Consider the following 22702-nt stretch of genomic DNA (forward strand, 5'->3'; position numbering starts at 1 on the left):
CAAAATAAAGTCAATTCAAATTGTACTAATGTGCTTATAATACCTACAACACATGCACTGTGGTGGACCTATAATATTACATTACATAAAACAATAGAAAAACTACTATCTCCATGCTAAACAATGAACTTTACATTCCTTTTATCTTTTTCTTTCTACATTTCAGTCTTGTATTTGATTTATAGTGCAAACTAACCCACCAATATAGTGCGAATTTACTTGAAAACTAAATACGGTTTGATCCAAAACGTGAATGTTTACTTTACCAGCACAGGTGTGTTGTTGCAGAATTATCTGAAAAGTATAAACGTACTGAATTAACCTACATACAGTATATATAGGTTATTTGGCTGGACTCCACTGACTTCATCATCTCTGTATATGTGTTTTCCAAGTGCTCCACCTAGTGGTTCCTTTTCGACACTGCATCTCACTGTGACTTTGGCCTCATGACCCCAGTAAAACCAACTTTTTTCTGACCCTTAAGCAATTAAACATGCCAGAAAGGACCCTGATCTGTAAATACTTTATTCCAGTGTACCCCACATGAAAAACAACAACAATGTGTTATTATACAAACATTTACAGACTGAACTTAAGATCCAATCTGCCCTGTATTGTGGTAAGTTTGGCTGCATTTCAATTAAACTAACAGCAAATTAAAAAAATATTTATTTGATTTTCCTGGGAGGCCTTGAGACCAACCCAAGGACCTCTGAAAGGTCTCAGGACTCCGATTTGAAGGCTGGCGAACACACATGTTTACAAAGACACTTGGGCTGCTTTGAGACTCAAAATGTGTATTCAGAGAGCTGATAAATGAGAAACGTCACATTGATGTAAACAGTTTACAACAGGCTGATTATAGAAGAATTAAAATAGACTTATGTGTAAATTGTTCAGGTTAAAGCAGGACACAATAAAAGTGTGATTCGGCTGAAAAACTGTGTCAGAGGTCTGAATTTTACTTAAAAAAAAACAAAAAACATAAATTTTCATCGGGCTTGTCATTTTCTGAAAACATATTGACTGAGGCAGATGTGAGGAAAGAGCAGTGAGTCATTTGTCTGAAGAGCAGGATCACTATCTGCCGAGCAGGAGGTGTCTTTAGACATGCAGGCATGAAATGTGAGGAATGAAAATCATGACCAGCATTCTCCAAATGGCCATACTGTAGTAACATGACGTGCCGTGCATTGCACCTAACAACTGTGCAGTCAGATTGTTGACTGTCTGCGCAGCGGATAGCCGCGTTTTTTTCCAAGGTTGTGCTTTTGGTTACTTACGGTAAGATGGACCCGCAGTGTCCACTAAAGGATCAGGTGATCCACTAACTACGAAGCGAAGGCTGACTGGGGAAAATGCAAAATGACATATAGCAAATGTCGGAGCATAATTCATTCACATTTTCGGCTCAAATTCGGACTTGAATCGCACCGCTGGAGCTCCAATGTGACGATGGCTCGTTAAGGCTGGTGGCGCAACTGCGATTTTTTTGATATTTTAATTTATGAAAAATCACATTGACAGACAGATATTGGTTTCAACATGGGGCTGTGCTACAGTTTGCGTCCCCGGCTCTTCGGGGACCTGAGCGGGTCTATCTCCAACGCTACCTCGGACTCGGACCAGCCTCCGGACGCCGCCGTGCCGACCCGCGCCGGGGGAGCTCGCCAGGAGGACACCGGGGGATGCGGGGAGAGCTCGTCGCTACGCGGCGGCGGCGGCCCGGTGCGCCCGGGGGACCCTGCCAGGCTCCCGGCCGGGGAGCACCGCCGTGGAGACACCGGTACCGACGGTGTGCTCATACAAAACGGAGGCGGCGGCGGCGGTGGAGGAGGCGGCGGCGGTGGCGGTGGAGGAGGCAGTGGCAAGGGGACGGGGAAGGACCGCGGCCGACGCTTACAGCTGCTTCAAAAGACTAGCACCCAAAAGCAGAAAAACTGGGACAAATTGCTGGTGGAGGAGAAGGAGGCCGAGAAGGAGGCGAAGAAAGTCAGTAAGAACATTGACAGGGCGCTGAAGGAGCTCAAACGGGAGTACAAACAGACGCATCGGCTGCTGCTGCTCGGTAGGTCGAGTCCCTCTCTGTTGTTGTTGGACCACAAGCCTTTTTTTATTTATTTATTAAAATCTAAAATCTTTCCACACATTATGTCACTGCCCTGCCGAGGCCTGGTGGCACATCTGTCGGCTTGGCTGTGAAGACTACCCCCCGCGGCTGTCAATGACAAATGATGAAGATGGACGTTTAGACTCAATGGGCCTGCTGTCCTGTCACTGCTACATTTAGGGTTATCGGGAATTTTGAAACGCCAGTTAAACATGATGCAGGCCTGTCATCATGGACCAGTACACACAGGTTTACAGACACTTAGCTGATGGCTACTGGGCCATGTCAATAGTATAGTATAGTATAGTATAGTATAGTATAGTATAGTATAGTATAGTGTAGTGTAGTGTAGTGTAGTATAGTAGGCCTATGGAGTATAGGACTGTAGCTCAAACAGCCTTCTACCTGTGGTATGTTTACAGTAATTCTTTACAATGCATGCAGTGCATTTATGCTGCAGTATAGTAGAGTATAGTGTAGTAAAGTGGCTTGTAGCATAGTAGAGTGCTGTATAGTCTTATAGAGAGTTTAATGTAGTTGTCTTTCATCTACAAATGAATGGAAAGACCACTTAGCTTTTGTCTGTCAGCCAGTATTTTCTCTAAAAACCAGTGCAGTGTAACACAGTGTGAGAGTGAATCTGTTCAGGGACTTTTCACTGAAGTTTTTCCAAATAAATCAATGTATGTAGTTGGAGAGTGTAGTGGCTCATAGTACAGTAGAGTAAAGTGTTGAATTGAACAGCGTAAAATCTAGTTTAGTAGGCTTTGGTAAACAAAGAGACATGGAGAGAGCACCTAGCTTGTGGCTCCTGGGCCATATTTACTCTGAATATAGTACAGTATATGGTGTGTGACAGCAGTATACAGATAAATAATAGGCTTCTGAATAACTGTGGCACTTTTACAGGAAGTTTTTTCAGTAAGTGAACGCAGTACAGTTGAGAATGGTGGAATGGCGCGCAGTGTTAATATAGACCCTAACAGGCTTGACAATACAGTAATGTGTGCAGACCACTCGGACCACCCCTGTTTACTCTGAATATAGTGTCATGTAGTGCAGCATAGCTTGGCATAATATAGTACAGTACGGCCTGTGGTGTGGTGTGACATCCGTCGAGGAATTACTGATAAGTGAAAGGCTTCTGAATAACTGTGGTACACTGACAGTAAGGTTTGTCCATGAGTAAATGTAGTACAGTGTAGTATTGTGAACCATATCTCGTATACAAAGATCTATGGAGACCACTTAGCTTTTTGATTCTGGACCATGATTGCTATACTCTTAAGTGTACTACAGTATAGTATAGTTTAGTAGAGTGTAGTATAATACAGGGTTTTGTTTAGTGGTGTAGAGGGACATCAGGTACAATAATGTACTTAGTGTATTTCTGTTGGGATATTTAGTGTAGCATGTGCTTCATATATCTTAAATTATTTTTAGTAGTACAGTGTGGGGTGGTAGAGTACTGTATATTGCAGTGTATCGGCCTGTGGTGTGGTGTAATATGTCCAGGGACAACAGATGTAAAATATCCTTTTAACCAGCTGTTGTACATTTACAATAAGGGTTTTCAGCCAATACATGCACCCTGTAGTACATTAGAGCGGCCTGTAGTACAGTACAGTAGAAAGTACAGTATAGTGTGCTCTAGATTGTAGTTCAGTAGGCGATAGGGTAATATTGTAGGCGTCCGTGCGCTTCAGTGGGTTTGAGTGATGAGATGTTGAATCGATCCACGCAGTATTACTCATTGATTCCTATTCTGATCATCAGTTTGATAAAGATACCAAACACTTTTATTTTCATACGGGGGCAAGTGGAGGTTGTTCACAGTTGCTTTATGGTCACACTGCTGCCTATAGATGATCAATTTTGAGGCATCAGATAGGCAGCTTGTAGCACTGGTTTGACAGTATTTTTTAGCATTAGCTAAAGTAAGTGATTGTAATTAGATGAAGCCTCCACTGTTTTGATTCATGCACCGTAAATGTTAGTCTTAATCCCTTAATGGTTTCATTGTGAGGTCCATTTTATTACCTCTCTGGAATCCTGTGATTGATAGTTTGTGTAATTTCTCAAGACTTTCCCAAATATTGGTCAGCAGCGTCCAGGTCTTCTCCCTGGAAAATGCACTGTGTTCCTACATGGAGGTGTTGTGTCAGGTCAGACCTCTTTACACTGTATGTTTCATCCCTGAACACACAGCAGATAGGCTCCAACATTAACATCCACTTTCCCTCACTGGCCTCTCCGGCTGCTCCTCAGAGCAGAAGCAGAAGCAGTTTAATTTTCGTCATAGCTTGCGTGTCTTAAGCTTGTAAGCTGTGTTATTTTACCACACAAACAGAAACCACCTCTGTGCTCTCCGTGTAGGCCGACACGGTGCTGAAGTTTGCAGGAAGGTCAGCGCTAAACTTCCAAAAGAGAAAGCGTTGATCAGGAGCTTAAGTGTCAGAAAACAACGTTTAAATGCCGACACATTTACAGTAAAAATAGAACTCACCCGCTTTCGGTTTAGACGGTCACACTTGATGCCGCGCTGCATGTTTTTGCTTTAAATAGTGTAACGCTTCGTTACTCTGTATAATAAACGGCTTCCAGTTTAATTTCTTGAGTAAACAGCTCTCAGTAATCACACACAGGAAGAAATGGCTCATCCTAATGAAGTCACTCAGGGAAGTGGACAGCGTGCATGACCCGTGTCACTCCAGCTTGTCATTATGCTTTTGTCGCCTTTCTTCACGGCTATAGAATCAGAATTACTTTCACAGCGACCTGTCCTGGTGCACCCAGGAGCCTCGGCACGAGCCACAGGCCGGCTCTGGTTTTCCTTAAGAGGCCTTCGGGACTTTATACCCTCCAGGTCTCCAGCAGGACTCCTGTTGCATGCCAGAGGACTGAGGTGGTTTGTGTTCCTCTGAAAGTGGACACCTTTCAAATAGTGTTACATTTCAAGGCGACGTATGCCGGCTAATCTGGGTCACTTTATCTGTTTGTATTTGCAGCAGGTATTTAGCTGAATGATGATAGCCATAAAGAAGTGTTGTTTATCCTGAACGGGCTGCCGCGTTCAGCTTGTGCTGGAGCTGAATGCACTTTTACTCATTTCCATAGTTACTCAGATTTTGTAATGGTTCATCATTTTGAATCAGATTTTCGGTATCGTATGCCACAAGCAGACCAGCTCATCTCAGACACGGTTCAACTCTCAGATTCTGGATACGTTTTAGAAAATACCTGTTAAATAGTTCTAAAATATTTGGTGATAAACGTCTCATATTGTTCAGTTACAGAAATGACCAAACAGTTTTTCTTGATGCTTTGGAAACACAGCACGGTTAGTTAAAAGCAGTGGTGGAAAGTATATTTACTCAAGTACTGTACTGAAGTACAGTTTTGATTTACTTCCCTTGAGTATTTCCATATTCTACTTTATATTTCTACTCAATTCAGAGGCAAATGTCGGACTTTTTACTCCACTGCATTTATTTTATTTTTAAGTCGCTCGTTCCTTTGCAGATTTTTTTTAATAATACAAAATATAATCGACAAATGAATTATGATGTAATATTCTAGATGAAGATAAAACTTTATTGATCCTGGGGGTAAATTCACAAAGTACCCAGCAGATAAAGTATATGAAGCAGTTAAAGCATCTTTACCAGCCTGAACTTTAAAGTGATTAACACATTATTACATCAGTTATCAGATCAGAAAACTGAAATACAAGTTTTACTTGTAGTTACTCGAGTTGCTACTATTTGTACACTATGGTATTTCTACTTTTATTTAATATCCGAGTACTTCTTCCAACTTGTGTTATAAGTAGACGGTAGTTTTAGTTTTTTAGTAAGACCGTTTAAGTCACGTGCAAGAAACCTGCTGAACCGAAGCTTCAAAAATCAAATGTCTCAAGCTGAAGTGGCCTGATTGAACTTTTTTAAACCATATAGGATTTATTGATTTATTTCCTTTGTTTTGTAAGACTCTGCATGGCAATAAAACAGTACAGGGCTCCAACTATTAAGCAATTGGTCCATCTTTGATAATCAGTTAATCATTGAAGTCATTTTAAAGGAAAACCAAACCTTCACTGGTTCCACCTTCTCACATATAAATATATTTGCGTTTTGGGCTCTGGGAACTTGTGAAGCATTTGTCACTGTGAATTAAGAAAATAACCAAATAATTGATAATTAAAATGATCATAGTTGCAGCTGTAATGAATATATAACAAAGTAAAGTAGCTGTGCAGGCTCCCGTCGCAGTCTTTAAGAAAGCCAACTGCTCTCTCCATATTACACATTCCTCTAAGCATCTATTCACTGCGAAGCATCGGCAATGCTTGATGCTAATCAAGGCAGAGCTGTGATGTGACCACCACACTTCAGCTGCCTTCAGCTTTTACGAGTGATTTCGACACGTGAAGTCGAGCACACGACACATTTTGTGTTCAGATCTTTACAGTCATGAAACCTATTGAAAGATTCCCACTTCATACGAACGCAGCCGTGTTTGAAAAACAAAAAGCTTGTAAAAACACATCAAGAAAGACATTATTAAACATGTTTGAGCAGGAGGACAATTCAGAAAATGGGAATTCCTTTAATAGAGTTCCTTGAGACTTTATACTGCAGTACATGAACACAGGAATACAGTGATGGGAACTGGAAGGCAAGTTCCTATTATTTCTTGGAAAGGAAGTGACTTTATTGTTAGGTCTCTTGGAGCAGATTGTGGACAGACCCGTGATGATATCTCTTACAGCTTTTCTAGATGTCCTTAACTGGCCGCTCCATGTCTCGGCCTCGTTGCCGGCGCGAGGCCGAACAGGCTGCTGGCGACGCAGCACCCTGACTGAAACGAGGCAGGCGGGCCAATGAATAGCTTATTGGAAGTCACTGATTGTTGTGATTTGTCAGGGTGTTTTTGTTTTTTTTTTTTTGTGCCACTGTCCTGCGGGGACGTATAGCCCGGCAGCCCCACCCCCCTTTGAATACAAGTACAGTCAGGTGAACTTTGCTTCTGTCTGAATGGGTTTTATCATTGACCATTGCTGAACTTTGCTACCAACAGCACACAGTTCTCACTTAATGTAATAACCACCAAGAGGTACTGGGGTATGAATTATTGTCGTATTTGTGATACTAATAGCAGGCCGCGGTGTGAGCTGTCTCGTTTCCCTGCATCAGCTGAATCAAAGTGAACCACACCACACCAGAAGGACGCTGGACTATGTTTGTTCCCCGGGTTTTTGCTTACTGTATACACTTTATCAAGAGCCTGCGTCCCCACAGAGAGTGCCATGAAGTTCTTTCTGGCCTCAGAAATAAAAAAAAAAAACATTCAGGGAGGCTAATTTTAGCTGGATATCGTTTGGATGTGCGCCCCGTTTTTACAGTACGTGCTTCAGTTACAGTCGGGGCTGGTAAGGAAGTGTGGAAGATTTCCACGTAAAGTCCTTTAAGTGTCAGATATTGTTAGATTCACTGTAGCAGCTGGCTGGCTGTTAGATTCTTTACCCAGCTGGAAAGCCCATATATTTGACTATACTTAACTTATTTATTAAAGCGCAATATTTTGCAGAGCCTCTGGTGTATTTCCAAAATCAAACTGTGCATCATTGAGAGCTGATCATTGATTATCAGCTATTTTTAAGGGTCTTATATTGCCAGGGTGTGGGAATGAAAAGGTCCAGTATCAGTCTGAAAATAGTAAAGACATCTTTGTCAGACTTTGAAAGCAGAATTTACTTGTAGTGGAGTATTTTTAGAGTCTTGCATTGCCATGTTTATGTAAGCGACGGATCTGAAAAACTTTTCCCAACACTGCACATGCACACGTACGGACAGAGACATTAATTATGAAAGATAACAGCAAGCGTCCCTTACAGATGTCAGAATGACGCAGACATACGAAGGCATTCAGGAATAATCTGCGAGAGTCTGAGATGGTTTTACCACAAGCATAAGATGCCTCCTGCTTCACTTATAGGCCTGTCATTGGTGTGTGTTAGTGTATAAAACTAGTTGTAATGCCACAACGTCGTGCTCGACACACACGTCTTAAAGCCAGAGCAGGAAGAAACGTTCAGACTTAAACATCACAATAAGAAAAACACATTTCAGAGTGAAGAGGGACCCTAAGGCAAGGCACTACGGGTGAAAACTTTTTTTTTTTAATGCACTGGTCATAGTTGAGATTTCCTCTCTATATTCTCAAGGTTTTAACTGAGGGGTTTGTTCATATATCATTCATAGCCTCATTTCTAGGACATTTTATTCCTAAAAAGGTGGAGAAATCTGATAAAAAAGAGTTTTCTAAAATTCCCTCTGTGAAGACCTTTGACTCTAATGTGTCTTGGTTTAATCCAATATTCAGATTTCTGCAAATTAGTGAACATTTAATGCAATTTCATTTGCATATTCAAACAAAACAATATCAGAAAGAAAAAGTAATTGTCTTGGAATAAGAAATCAACTGGAGAAGTTTCATGGTGGTATCTATTAGTTAGATTTTTTTTTTACCTTATTCACCTCAGAGAGTGAAATTTGCAGCATTGCACGCCAAACATAAATGTCTGACAGTACTTCCCAAAAAGTATAATTCATACAGCAAATCCTGGATTCTGTATCCTTCCCACGGAGCTGGCAGGAGCCTCGGCGTGTATGCTGTGCTGCCTCTAACCACTAGAGAGTGATGTGGGCCAGTCACTTGTTTTGACCTTGCTTTCAGAGGTGGGGAGACAGGATTTTCTCTTTTCCTCTTTGGTGAGGGAGGGGAGGGTGGCGTCGGTGATATTTTCACACCAGCACAGGTGAAGTCCGGGTTCCAGTTGCGATTTGCATGCTGCACAACTTTGCTGCACTCATGTCACTACATGAGGCGAGTGTTTGCATCGCATTTCCATAAAGGAAACAATAACAGCACACTGCTTGTTACATGTCGCACAGATAATCATTCACGGCCGCCTCGTGCTTTTCAGCGACCCATGAGCATTTGCACTATAAGCGTACAGCACATGTAATGTTTTTTTCCCTGGCTGCACCGGTGTAGCATTGCATGCTAGCCTTAGCTTAATGTTAAGGGCAGCCTACCAAGTTTTACCAGTTACTCTTGAATGAGAAGGACTTCCTCCTCTGTCTCACTCATGCACCCTTACTGACAGAGACATTAATAAAGACATTGGTCTGCTACTTTTACCTGCGAGAAACAGAATGGCAGTCTACGTGCAGAGTGCAGTGTTGGTCAAACCTTTACAGCCCCACACCCCGTCTTGGTCTTGTGAAGAGGAAGTAACAGCAAGTCAAACACAAATATCAGACAGTGATCACAAAAGTGAGTTTTTCCATTTCCTCCTTATTGGAAAAAGCATGATTTGCACTGACAGAGTGCAGTTGTTATGATGCCTGCCCCCTTTATTTTAGATATTTGGAGCTGAAACCTTATCAAATGTGATTCACATACAGCGTTTGAAATGAGGAGAATGAGTTTGTCTGTCAGCGTACGACAGCAGGTGTATACAGATAACACAAGCTCTCAGATGAGGGGCCTCTGGGGCAAACCCATCCTGTGCTGCTCTCTTGTTCTGTGTTTAAGTTACTTCATTGTCTTTGGCAGGTAAACATTGATGAAAAAAGTTGGCATGAGATGTGCTGGCACTATTATTTCTCTTATTGGCAAAATTGGGACACAGAGTGTGTGAGACAAGTTCATTATTTCTTCAGGAAACCATCACCATAGGACTGATAGTGTGTTCAATGTGGAGTTTTTTGTAAACCTTATCAAATTTAATGCTGTTGCCTTCGGTGTGAATAGAATATTCTTGTACTAATCATATTGGGAGGTTGTTTTTGTGGATGTTTTGATAATGACTTTATGGTGACCTCATCAAACTGAATGGTATCACTATGATTTTACAGTAATATGATAAACTGTATGTAGCTTATGATTTTATTATGATTATTGTGTGTTTATTTTAATAATCAAAGGAAGGGAAGTGATCATTTCATGCTATTCATGGCCAGTTAGCATGATGCATAACCTATAGCAATGCTTCCAACCTTTTTGGCTTATAACCCCACATAAACTACGTCTACGTTCCACCACTTGTCACTGTTTGTACATGTGTACGAGTTATGAGCAGCAGTCCAAACAGTATGCATTTCTTCTTTCTTAGGTTGTTTATTCTGAATCATTTTTACAGGCTTGAAGAGGTAATAGGATCCAGAATTCACACAAAGAACGTCTCTAGAAGAAAGTCTGAAAAAGAAACTAGTAGTAATGCGTTTTTTCTTGTTTTTACTCTTGTTAATTATCGTTGTGAGTTTATGTCATGAGTTTTAAGCAGAGGTCTCGACCCCCAGGTTGGGAATCACTGGTTTATAGGATAGTTTAATTGTTGTCAAAGAAGCCTAAAATAGACACACATTCGGTGAAAGCAGATTTTTGTGAATTTACTCTCTGTCCTGCAGTGGGGAAGAAGTACTCATCCCTTTAACTCAAGTAAAAGTTGCAATACAACAATGGAAAAACACTGCATTACATGTTAAAGTCATGTACTCAGATTTTTTCTGGAGTAAAAGCACACGTGTTATCAGCAGAATGTACTTAACGTACCAGCACTCTGGCACCAGAGTGACTCCTAGTAATTAGTAACTAGTAACTAGTGGAAGTATAAACTAGGATAAAATGAAATGAAATTGCAGTTGTTACTGTACATGTGGCATGAATGGTATTACTAGTTTAACTCAGTGATGGAATACATATTTAGGTCCTTTACTGAGGTAAAAGTAGAAATACTGCTCTATGAAAATACTCCATTATTGTAAGTGAAGGTATTGTAAAAGTCATGCATTGATATTTAGTAAAAGTACATATTATTTGCAAAATGTGCTTGAAGTATCAAAATTAAAAGTACTCATAATTCAGAAGTGAGTTTTATACAGTGTTAGATTAGTATTACTGATGCAATAACGCGTAAGCAGCATTTTACTGTTGTGACTTGTCAAGGTAGAGCTAATTTAAACTTAATCTTTAACAACACATCAAATTTTCTAAGATCACAGTTTGATTTGTATGTTAAATATGAACCTGCAAAGAAACTAAAGCTGTCAGATAAATGTGACCAAGTAAAAACTGTAATATTCTCCTCTGAACTGCGGTGGAGTGCAAGTATGAAGTAGCATGAAATGGAAATACTTGTGTAAAGTACCAGTACCTCAAAATTGAACTTAAATGGGTGACGTAATAGAGTACATGTACTTAGTTACATCCCATCGCTGCTTTACTGTACATTAGAAATCGCTTTTGTGTCATGCTGTTTCTGTCTGAACTGCATTTACTCAAGCATTGTACTTAAGTACAATTTTAAGGTACATGTACTTTATGTCAGTAATTCTTTTGCATGCTACTTTATACCTCTACTACGACATTTTCGAGAAAAATATTGTGCTTCTTACTCTTACATTGGCACAGTGTAGTTGCTAAATACAGATTAACAATTCTAAACTGTCATCTTACAAATATGAAACATAGTTATAGATGATTATAGATGAAAATGCAGCTTACATGGCAATGCAACAACAAAGTTAAGTAAATAATATATCATGTATAAAAAAAACCCACACCAGTACAAACCTTTTAAAAGGGCCATTTTGCACAATGAATACTTTAACTTTTGATTCTTTAAGTTCATTCTGTTTCTTATAACTCTGCACTTTTGAGCGGACAAAAAAGCCACAGAGTATTTTAAAACTGTGGTAATACTACTTTTACTTAAGTAGAGGAACTGAGTACTTCCTCCACGACGTACTAACAGTCCACATTCTCTGGAGGACGACCCTGATGGCCCCCAGACCTGTAGTGTATGAAGCACAGAGATAGGAAAAGCCCAGTGCGCGCACACACACACACACACACACACACACACACACACACACACACACACACACACACACACACACACACACACACACACACTATAGACGGGTGCCAGTTTGGGTCAGGTCCACCACACTGACTGGAAGCCAAGAAGAAGAAGAAGAAGAAGACGAAGAAGAAGAAAAAGAAGAAGAAGAAGGAGAAGAAGAAGAAGAGACCCAGCCCCTCTGTCTAGCAGCCGAGAGGAGTCCGGGTTTCCACCCCTTTGCCGATTAGTTTGATAGCAGGATAGCGAAGGACTAAATGGGAATGGCTCCTCTCGCTTTGCCACACAAGCTCTAAAATGCTATACGAGCGCGGGTTGTTAATGTTACAGTTTAACGCAGGTTTGTTTTCCACCTCCACGGTCCACGGCTACTTCCTGGTGCCACAGAGAGAGGCAGTGCTGAGTTAAAGAGACAGAAATACTGATAGAAATTCAGATAGAAAAAAAATACTGAGAGAAGAGAGGGGTTGGAGACGCGATAGGAACAGTTGACTGGATTCCCAGAAATTGAAAACCCTCTCTCTCTCCCCTTATTTATATGTATTTTTGATATTTCTTTGTTGAGCCGAGTCGTTTTTCTTCGTTGGTTTTGTAAACTAACAAACGGTTTGGATGACGGTTGGCTGCGGCTAAAGCGGAATTGTAACGGGGAACATATTCCTCCCTCCGACGGAGAAGCCTCGCAGAGATTTTTCCTTTTTTTATTTTACAGTAGACTCATTCCTGTGTCATTTTAAACCACGATATCATCCCGGGTGTTATTTTATATTTTTTTACGATTCCACAAGGAAGGGTTAGGGCGACGGAAGATGGGTTGTTTGGGCAACAGCAAGACTGAAGATCAACGCATCGACGAAAAGGCACAACGAGAGGCTAATAAAAAGATAGAAAAACAGTTGCAAAAGGAAAGACAAGCGTATAAAGCCACACACAGGCTCTTATTACTGGGTAAGGCTGATTTATATGTGATGGCTATCTGAAATGTAAGCTAACCGTAATCCCTTTCGTTTACCGAACACGTAGCCCCATTTGACAGCGCTTGCAATAATATGTCATGGGGGTGGATATTGATGGAAGCGAAGCTCCGGAGCCTACAATTAAACTGGCTTCGTTTCCAAAACGTGTACGGTTTTTAACGCTAAGCCGAACGCCCCTGTTCGTGTTCATTTGGTGATATTTTTTATGTGTACATATATATTTTTGGTCTGTTTTCGAAGGTGCGGGAGAGTCCGGAAAAAGCACCATTGTGAAGCAGATGAGGATTCTACACGTCAACGGCTTCAACGCGGAGTGAGTGCTGCTCAATACACTGATTAAATAGCCACATTAACGCCTTAAAGATTATATTCATGCTTATTTTTATGGCCTCGCTCCCAATGAATAACACTGTCGAGGCCAGAATATAGCCTGTGAATGGATTTTCCCCAGGCACTGCAGCGCCTGTTGGGCCCAGTATCCCATGCAAAGCAGCTAATATCCCCCCCCACCACCACCTCTCCCTTTTTTCCTCCTTTTTGGTGTACACGTACAGTTATCATACATATGCGAGGATCTCGGTGTCACACAGATGCCAAATAATTCACTGTTTCCTGTTTCATGTGAGAGGGCGAAAGGTTGTGATCGACACAGGCCTATTGATGATTTGTTTTGCTGCAAGGCCTTGCATGGCATTGATCTGACCAGTGGTCTATTTGAAACAGGCCCAGTACATGTCAGAGTCCTGTAACTGTATGAAAATCACCTGCATGTGTGAATTCAAAGTTTTTATCCAAAGGAAGGTGGATTTTAGAGGATAGGAGGCATGATGTTGCAAAAAAAATTTAGAAAAACTTGATTACAGCACATCGCATCCCTTTACTTTTGCATTTTACTAAACCCCAATTCACTATCACCTGCCCTGATCTGATGCACACTCCCAGCTAACACCTGGGCTGTGTGTATAATTGTATGTATAATACAGTCTAACCTGGCCGTAACCCCCTGTCTTACTCATAACCACCTTGATGATAAATCTTTTGTGGTCTACTGTGGTTGATGTTTTCGTAACCGCTGCCTCATGTATCTGTCCTGTCCCCATGCAGAGAAAAGAAACAGAAAATCCAAGATATTCGGAAAAACGTGAAGGATGCCATAGTGGTGAGTGTCATCTGTATCGCTTCCCAAATGTGCTCAATGTCTCTGTTGTTACTCTGAATCCCACTGCAATCCCATTTTACTGATTATTATATGGGCTTACGGATTTTTTCCCTCTATTCATCCTGCTTAATGCTTGTTTTTTTTGTTTTTTTTCTCCCACAACTTCTGCTTTGCAGACTATAGTGTCTGCGATGAGCACTTTAATACCCCCAGTCCCGCTAGCCAACCCAGAGGACCAATTCAGAATCGAATACATCAAAAGCATAGCACCTCTCTCTGACTTTGACTATTCACAGGTAAGACGTTCATAAAGCTTGTGTGTGTGCTGATGTGAAAGTGTGTGTCAGGCTGGATTTGTAAGCTCCATATGTGCTTTTTTTTGTCTTTTCAATGTGCATTTGTGTTTGCAGTATGTAATGAGAGCATTTGCTGTTTTTATGAGCCCTATAGCCAACAATATAGATCTTGTTGATATAGCTCAGGGGTGTCAGAAACAATTTTGCTATAACAGACTTAATGTTGTCTTTCTTCTATAAGTTACTTGTTTTTATGACATGGCAGGGTCTTTTTAACAAACCAAAGCTAAGATCATTGTTTCTCCCCTGGGAGGCATGAAATTCTGAATGCAAATGTCTGCTAACTTGCCTGAAATCAACAGTTAGTTGATTCAAGTGTTTGTTAAAGGTTTGCTTCCGCTCCGTAGCCGGAGCAGATGTACTGTATGTGGATTTGAATGCAAGCTGGACATGGGATTCTTTTCTTTGTGTGATCAGCCATTCAACAGCGCGAGGTCATGCGTTGGAAATGTAGATAATGTTTTACATAATTTTAAAGTGTTCCTTGTTTGACGCCGGCTGTGCAGCGCCTCAAAACAGGAATGCCAAATGAACACAGAGCTGTAGATGGACTGGGAGCTTTGAATATTTTTATTTTTGTTGTGCACTTTGGGCTTTTATGGGAATCAAATCTAAGCATGAACATGCTCTTATGTGTGAATCAAGAACAGGGTTAATCTCCTTTTGCTGTATTGATCAGGCCTTTTGCTGTTGGTTGTATTGGAGTTGGCAGTGATGTGAGGTGCTAAACATTTAAGTTAGAATAGTTATTTTCTTCTAATGTGCAGAAGCTTGTTTTAAGAGGTGAAATTACGAGCTGATATATCAAGTTGTGTCAGTGTGTTTTATCTCTTAGCCACAATATGACATATGACTTTTCCAGCCAGGGCTTAAAATCTGGCGGATTACTTGCCTTTTTTCGTGAGGGTTCTTGCAGTTGCTCTCATGTCTTACCCAGACTATCCCTTCAGTGGAAGTGGAATAGTGTTTGCATTGCTGCTTTACATCTTAGCATGATGTTTCCCAGCTTCGCTCTCAGCAACTTTATTTACCATCTTCATCACAAGAATCTCCATTAAAAGGATTTGGGTGTTAATTTCCCGACATCCCACAGTGAGCGTTAACAGGGCAGCGGTAGTCTGTGATGCTGTGTTGTGTGAGGGCCGGGGCCATGGGGAGAGCCGGCGTTGAGTTCCCAGGCCCAGCCAGGCCAAAGGGAACAACATGGCTCTGTTTGGAGTGTCTGCGCTTGTCATCAGTCTCAGGCTTCACTTGTGCCGTCAGTGTCACCACTGCATTGTCACTTAGTGCCACCAGGCATGATATCCAATACGGCAGCGCAGGAACACTGCCAATCAGTAACCTGTGGCTTTCACCTGTTGGCGCCGCTGTGAAATATGGAAGTACGTTTGACCTGGAAACTTTTGGAGAGATGATGTCACAGTGAATCTGTCCCAGTCTAATCTTAAAGGGAAACCAGCTCTTGATAAATATGATGTTCAGTGGATAGTTTCAGTAATTATTATTATTATTATTATTGTGATGCGTTACTGCTGTGGACAGGAAGAATAAATAGACAATTTTTGACCTCCATTTTCCTAAACTACTTGCTGCATCTGTCTAGGTGGAGAGAGTGATGGTAGTAGCTTTAGTTTAGTTGAAGTTTTTACTAGGGCCGCGACTAAACGTTTTTCTTATTCAATCTGCCAATTGTTTTCTTGATTTAACTGTTTCGGCTATGACATGATTGGAAATCGTGAAGAAGTTCCATCACATGCTCCCAGAGCCCAAGATGATATCTTCAGATGTCTCCTTGTTTCTATCCATTTGATAGTCCAGAACTGAAAAATATTCAATTTACAGTGATATGGACTCCAGTCAAATGCATGCTATCGCTTGAAAAACTGCTCAAGCGATTAATCGATTATCAAAATAGTTTTCTTGCAGTCCACTAATCAACTACTAGAAAATTGCTTTGGCTCTAATTTTCATGGTGTAATCATCAGAATCAAAATGACTTTGTCATACCGTACTGAGAGGATATGACAGTCTTTACACTCCATTCAGTGACTAAAATGCTTTACTGCGTAGTGGTGACGATGGAGGTGAGTCATTAAGCTCTCTCTTATTGGCTGCTGCTCCCCCCCCCCTCCAAAAAAAAAAAAAAACAACTCCCAACATATTCTTATCTTTTTCTGCTAAGAACATTTTTGCTGAGGGAAAAGAAAAGTTCTTCAGGCACTCCTCAGGCCTTCACTTACTCGTGCACATTATTGGTTAAAATCTTCGACAAACTTTTCCGTCTCTGCTGCATAAACATTGCATTCTCTACCTCCTTTATCACGTTCTATAACTTTGGCGGGCATTGTAATTTGACGTGATAGCGTAGTTAGGTTTTTCCAGTCGAGAAAAAAAGGGACCCTGAGAGAGAACAATGTTGTGGTGTGCTGTGTCTGGTTAGTCAAATAGCAAGGCGACAAGCAACAGAGCTATGGCTGCATTGCATCATGGTCTTTTGAAGGTACTGTTGGTGGAGAAGTTGGTGTCTCTTCTATGTGATTAAAGGAGGGAGTTCTTCCTGGATGGTTTCTGTATGTTGGCCTAATGTAACGTCATTTACTGTTGATGTTTTAGATCATAAAAAAAACTCTGCCGTCAAACTCTTATCAGATATCCTCATGTAAGTCACATGATCTGTGATTGGCTGGTTATGGTACAGATAGATCATGAATATGAAATATATGCCTCCAAAGAACAGATTAGGCCTGAAAGTGCAAGGTCCACTCACAGGGTGGATTTTTCTTTATGTGCACCGTCATGACTGGAAACTTCCCCTTGTTGTACATGAAAATTGACAGGATTAGTTTCGATGGCGTGTACTCTTTATCATCAAAGCATTCTTTTTTTGTCAAATCTTTCCCACAATAGCGTGGGATAACAGCAGGTCCATGGAAAAGAATGCACCGATGCAAACGGTCCGCTATGCAAATGGAACAAAAGCCACTGTGGTAGCTATGCTAGCCACCCGGCAGTGTGTGTCGACTGAAGTGGAGCAAATTCAAATGAGCCACAGCCCTTGTTTTTGCACAATGTCGCTTACTCCCTGTCAGACATGTTGAATCCAACATGTAATCCCGTCCGTATGATGTGAAAACGAGCAGGTCACTGTCACCACCGAGTGGCATTTGAGACCTGTTAGTGTTATATACACGCTCAACAAAAACACAAGGATTAAGCCCACAGAAGTTTGTTCTTGTGTTTTAGGGTTTTTTTTCTTCAGGATATGAATTACAGTGTATTGTGGAAGGTGAGCTTCATATCATATCCAGCCACACCCATTGCTGATGTGATCTGTTTTTGCGTTTGGGTGCAGAGTTACTGTACTGATGAAGGGTTTAAGTCTTACACCGTGGCTAAACTCGTGCACATAAGCCACTGTCAGTGTGTGTAACTTTATTTAATGTCGCCTGATGTCCGATGAACTCAACAGCTATGATTTTCGATTAAGGCAAGTGTCCTTCTTTCTGAAGCTGTTGTTCTTCACTACAGCCGTGAAGGGTAACACCTCTATAGCGTTCCCTTGTCGTCGGCTTCTTGGTGATTTCCTCATGATGAACAGCTTCAGTCCTAGAAGTTTGTTTTCACTCTAATTGATTACTTGAGGGTCTGTGATGTGGGGCAAAGGGTGGCACGGAGGGCTGCTCCGTTTTTGGAACCGTGTTATGAAAGATGAACAGTCTCGAACAGTCGCTCCCTCTCTCCTTTGCTTTTGTTCTCTTTTTTAGCTAAATTTGTCTGTACTCTTTAACTGAGGTAACCCATGAAAGTCAGGTCTCTCTGTGCTGGGCGACTGTTATCTAACACAGATATTCTATTCAAATCCAATAAATGTGGTGATGATGGTTTACCGAGGAGCCAGCTGGTTGTCTGGCTGTCTATGTATGGAGGGATTTGAGGTTAGTGGCTGTTGTTGTGCATTTTGCTAAGGCCAAAGGTCTATTCCAAACTTTACCCAAAGGAATTCACTGTCCCCTTGCGACGGAAGATGCAGGCCATTTGCTCCCCAACTTTGTTTTGCTAAGTCGAATCAGATTTAGGCCATTTTGTTCTCTGTGTCAGCCTGACCTATATGATTCAAGTGAAATATTACATCACACACCCAACTTGATTAACACTGAAACTAAGGCTGAACTGAGAATTGGTCGTAGCAGAGGTTCCGGAGAATCGGCATCTCTTGGCTGGTGATGGAAGGGGAGTGGAAGTGGACTGGGAAGAGCACAGGAAAGAGTTAAAAAAGCTTCTGTTAAAGCAAATTCCCTCCTGGTCTCGTTCTGTGTTATCAGTTCCTCTGTAGGGCACTGCAGCACACACTGCATTTATTCAAAGGCCCAGTGTCACACGCCTCTGTGGAAAAGAGCCCTGAGGACCATACTCTTCCCCCCCAACCCTCTCGCGCTATGCCCCTTCCACCCTCCACCCCTCGTCCTCCCTCCATCCAGCACCAGTGCTTGCTAGCTTTGTCGGGCCCTTCTTTGGGTTTTCAAGCCCCTCGATGTCTGCTGTCGTCAAGACCTGACGGAGAATGTAATAATCAGCGCTGTTGAGTTTTAGTTGAGGTGTGTGTTAAAGTTTCACTGTCACAGAATTGGAAGCAAATGCAGGCAAGAAAGCAAATAAGGGCCCATTTTCTTTGTTAATCAAGTGTTTGGTGTGGCAGGTAAATGCTACATTACAGAAAAACCGAACTATGGTTGGAGAATTGAAAATGATGGGTTAATGTATCATACTGTGGGTATCATATTGATATGCAGGCCGCACTTAAACACAGCTAACGCGATAGCATCGGTGTTTAGGCTCTTCCTAACTTGTGCTTGAAGTGAGAGCCTACTGTAACAAAACAAATAATCAAATTTATCTCTCTGAGATTTCTGCCGACTGGATTGGTGGATTTCCTCCATATTGAACTTAATCACCGGTTCTGCCGAGAGGAGATCTCCCGGAGCATGTGATCATTTATCAGGCTCCTTCTGCCTCTCTCTCTCTCTCTGGTTCGGGGCTACTTTCACCCTCTCCCCAGTTAGAGCGCAGAGCCAGTGCTGAGTGCAGAGAGTCATGTGGTCGTTCCAGGCTAGAGGAGGAGCCCATCTGAAAGACATGTGCACAGGAGGCGACGAGGGATATTAGCCCAATCGTCTTTGTTTAGGGCATACAGAGAGTCCTGGGAAACGTCTCAAAGTCATTGATAAGATGAGTTTCCCTCACAGCGCTCCCAATGAAACTTTCTATAGTCATTTACAGCATCATACCTATGGATGGTTTTTGCATAGCAGGAGTGCTCGTTATATTTGTATATTTTACAAGACGTAATTAACCATTTCGGATTTTCCGTGGTGTAATCTGAATTTGATCACCGTCGGGTTGTGGCGTCTGAGTGTACCAGCTTTTGTTGCTTTTGCGCACTGTTTAGAGAAGAGCGCTTGTGACCAGAAAGCCATGAGTTTAAATTCAGGAACTGTTGTATAACCTGTATCAAGGAAGTGAATAAGAAACCTCCCTCTGCTACTGCTAAGAGATGTGTACAGTAACTAACTGCTAGTACTCATGCTACTGTGTACAGTACAGAAAAGCTATTTCGTGTACTTTTTTGGAAATATAGAAGAGAAGGGTATTACACTAAGTTTGTTGTGACCCTCTTTCCCTTTGAAAGAGAAGGAATGAAAAGGTGTTGAGATTAAGAAACAGTGGCCAACACTTTGAAGAGCATTCATATGACATCAGTAACTGAGTTACTGTAGTCCGCTTTGTACTCGCTTTTGGCTTCAGCACATGTAATTCTACTTATACTATTAATGTGAGCAGTTTATATATCCATCAGGATGTTCATGCAGCATCACTGGCTATAACACAGGTTGCTAGATGGGGTGTATGAGCACAGGTTTTAGGGTCGATCGCCGGCAATACAGTACCAAACCTATCAACCTCATTTGGATGACACGACTCTGGGAAGCTGCCCACGGTCACTGTGCTCATCTCTTGTTCTCCAGGAAATAGTTACAGCATGTGTTGCTCATTGTATTTTTTTTTCTCAGGGCTAGAGCAGGCTAGCTGTTTCCCCCTGCTTCCAGTCTGTATGCTAAGCTAGGCTTAGCACATCCCTACTCTAGCTCTACATGTATTTTCTCTATATATTGTACAGACATGAAAGTCCCATTAAGAAAGCAAATAAGCCTATTTCCAAAAAATGTTGAACTATACTTTTCAGTAAAATACTTAAGTACAAATACTTGTTGAGTTTGATATTGTAACTACTGTCTTTGTTCCTACTAATGCAGTGCCTGTGAGCAAGGCAGCTCATCTTAGCTAAACAGCGGTGTGACCAGCAATAGAAGACAGTGGTTGTGCGGTGCAGATGTGTGCCTGCACTATATGTAACTGTAAGCGCAGATGAGAAACTGCGTATATGTCCAATTAGTTTTCTTTGTATATACAAAACGGGCAATATAATTTTCCATTCGGTTTATTTAGCTGTGCTGTTGTCATGGCAGCACGAGTTTCAACATCTTCAAGTTGTATGTTCAAAGTACACATTCAGATTTCCAAATGTTTGCAGAACACGTTATTTAAATTTAGTCATAGTAAAAGCTACTTAGTTGTAAGTCATGAACACATGGCATACTTACCTATATTTACCTATGTTTTCCACAGTGTGTATACAAAAACGTGACATAGATACTGGCATTATTTTAATACTCTGGTCAAGATCCTGTCATACTTTGATGAGTCTTTCCTTACATCATTAAATATGGACTGTAAAGAATGAGGGCTTAAATGAGTTCACACAGGAGGCTGTTGATGAAGTAACTTTAGGTGGGTTTGCTTTGTGCAGTATGCAGGCCCCTGAACCTCCCACCATGACATTATACTCCAGGTTTGTTAAGTGTTTTTCTGTCCAGCGTTGATGTCGTCTTCATCTTTGTCTTTCTTTTTCCTCAGGAGTTCTTTGATCACGCAAAGAAGCTGTGGGATGACGAAGGAGTGAAGGCATGCTTCGAGAGGTCCAATGAGTACCAGCTCATCGACTGTGCACAATAGTGAGTTCAAAAACATAAAGGCATTTTGTGGCGTGATTTGCATGAGCTTCGGATACTTGCAGGGTTCCAGACGATTGTTTGTAACTACATACATTATGTAATCAGTTATTTGTGCAGCTGTAATACAGTGAGAACGAAACAAGTACGCTGTTTTGTTTTTTACAGCCTGTACACTTTTGTCACGTCCCTGCCTTGTTTGTCCTCCGTGCGTTGTGTTTGTCGTGAAAGCTCTGCGGTGTGCGCTGGTGTCATATATGAATATGGCTGACATATGTTTACTCTGGGTGTGGCAAGGCAAGCTGCAGTTTGTGTTCGTCCTTTGGAAAATTCTACATATATCTCTTCATGACAGTGTGTTTGACATTTCACCGTGGTGGTATGCAAAACCTGGTGTGGCTTGCGGTGAAATGCCCAACTGTTGAATTCATTAGACTTGTATTGACTTGTAATATTTGTCTATTTACACATGTAAAATCCCAAATGTTCTAAATTGGGATTTCTCATTTCAGTGTTGGTGATGGTAAGAGCCTACCTGTGGAGTTTTATAGACTGCATTTCAGTATCTCTAAGGCTGGACAAAAGCTATGTGGGTCAGGATTTGATTTGGGCTGCCATCTATCTATGTAGAGTTTTTCCTAATACAATTGTACTCCAGATACTGTAGTTAGGAAATACTGATAACTTCAGTGTGGCAAGGCATAGAAGCCTATGCCTCTTTGCACGGTGGCCCACATTGTTTGGACGGCTCTTACAGTACCTTGGGCCACCATAGGGTGCGGGTTGTACACAGGGGAGGGAGGGTCCCCCTATTGCCTGTAAAAGGAAGTTTGGATATGCAAAGTGACTCGCTGATTACAGTGCTCTTCTTCTGCTTCCTCTCTTACTTACCTCTGGATTCATATGTAAATATGAGTTCACGTACATGGTACAGACTCAGGAGTGCAGTCTGCTGGAAGTTGGCCCCTCTCATCCCAAAGCTTGACTCCCTTCATCTCTCAGGGTTAGGTCAAAGGCCCATTTTATCAGTGACTGGGGATATTGTCTTGCTGTCAGCGAACAGTGAGCCTGCGTTACATGGATACTGCGATGTTTTAAA

General features: G+C 41.6%; 1 protein-coding gene across 2 annotated transcripts in view; it reads left to right on the plus strand.

The window, feature by feature from the left end:
• Window positions 1-1404: 1404 nt before the first annotated feature.
• Window positions 1405-22702, plus strand: part of LOC139339228 (guanine nucleotide-binding protein G(olf) subunit alpha) — a 44983-nt gene continuing 23685 nt past the window's right edge. The window contains exons 1-5 of one of the 2 annotated variants that reach the window (XM_070974754.1): window positions 1405-2071; window positions 13262-13334; window positions 14126-14180; window positions 14357-14476; window positions 21509-21606. In XM_070974754.1, the coding sequence (XP_070830855.1) occupies window positions 1549-2071; window positions 13262-13334; window positions 14126-14180; window positions 14357-14476; window positions 21509-21606 (869 nt within the window). In that variant the 5' untranslated portion in view covers window positions 1405-1548. Of the gene's footprint in view, window positions 2072-12100; window positions 12993-13261; window positions 13335-14125; window positions 14181-14356; window positions 14477-21508; window positions 21607-22702 lie in introns of those variants that run through there. The other variant, XM_070974755.1, reaches the window with a different exon arrangement.

The sequence above is a fragment of the Chaetodon trifascialis genome, chromosome 11, assembly GCF_039877785.1.
Source record: "Chaetodon trifascialis isolate fChaTrf1 chromosome 11, fChaTrf1.hap1, whole genome shotgun sequence".
Classification (NCBI taxonomy): domain Eukaryota; kingdom Metazoa; phylum Chordata; class Actinopteri; order Chaetodontiformes; family Chaetodontidae; genus Chaetodon; species Chaetodon trifascialis.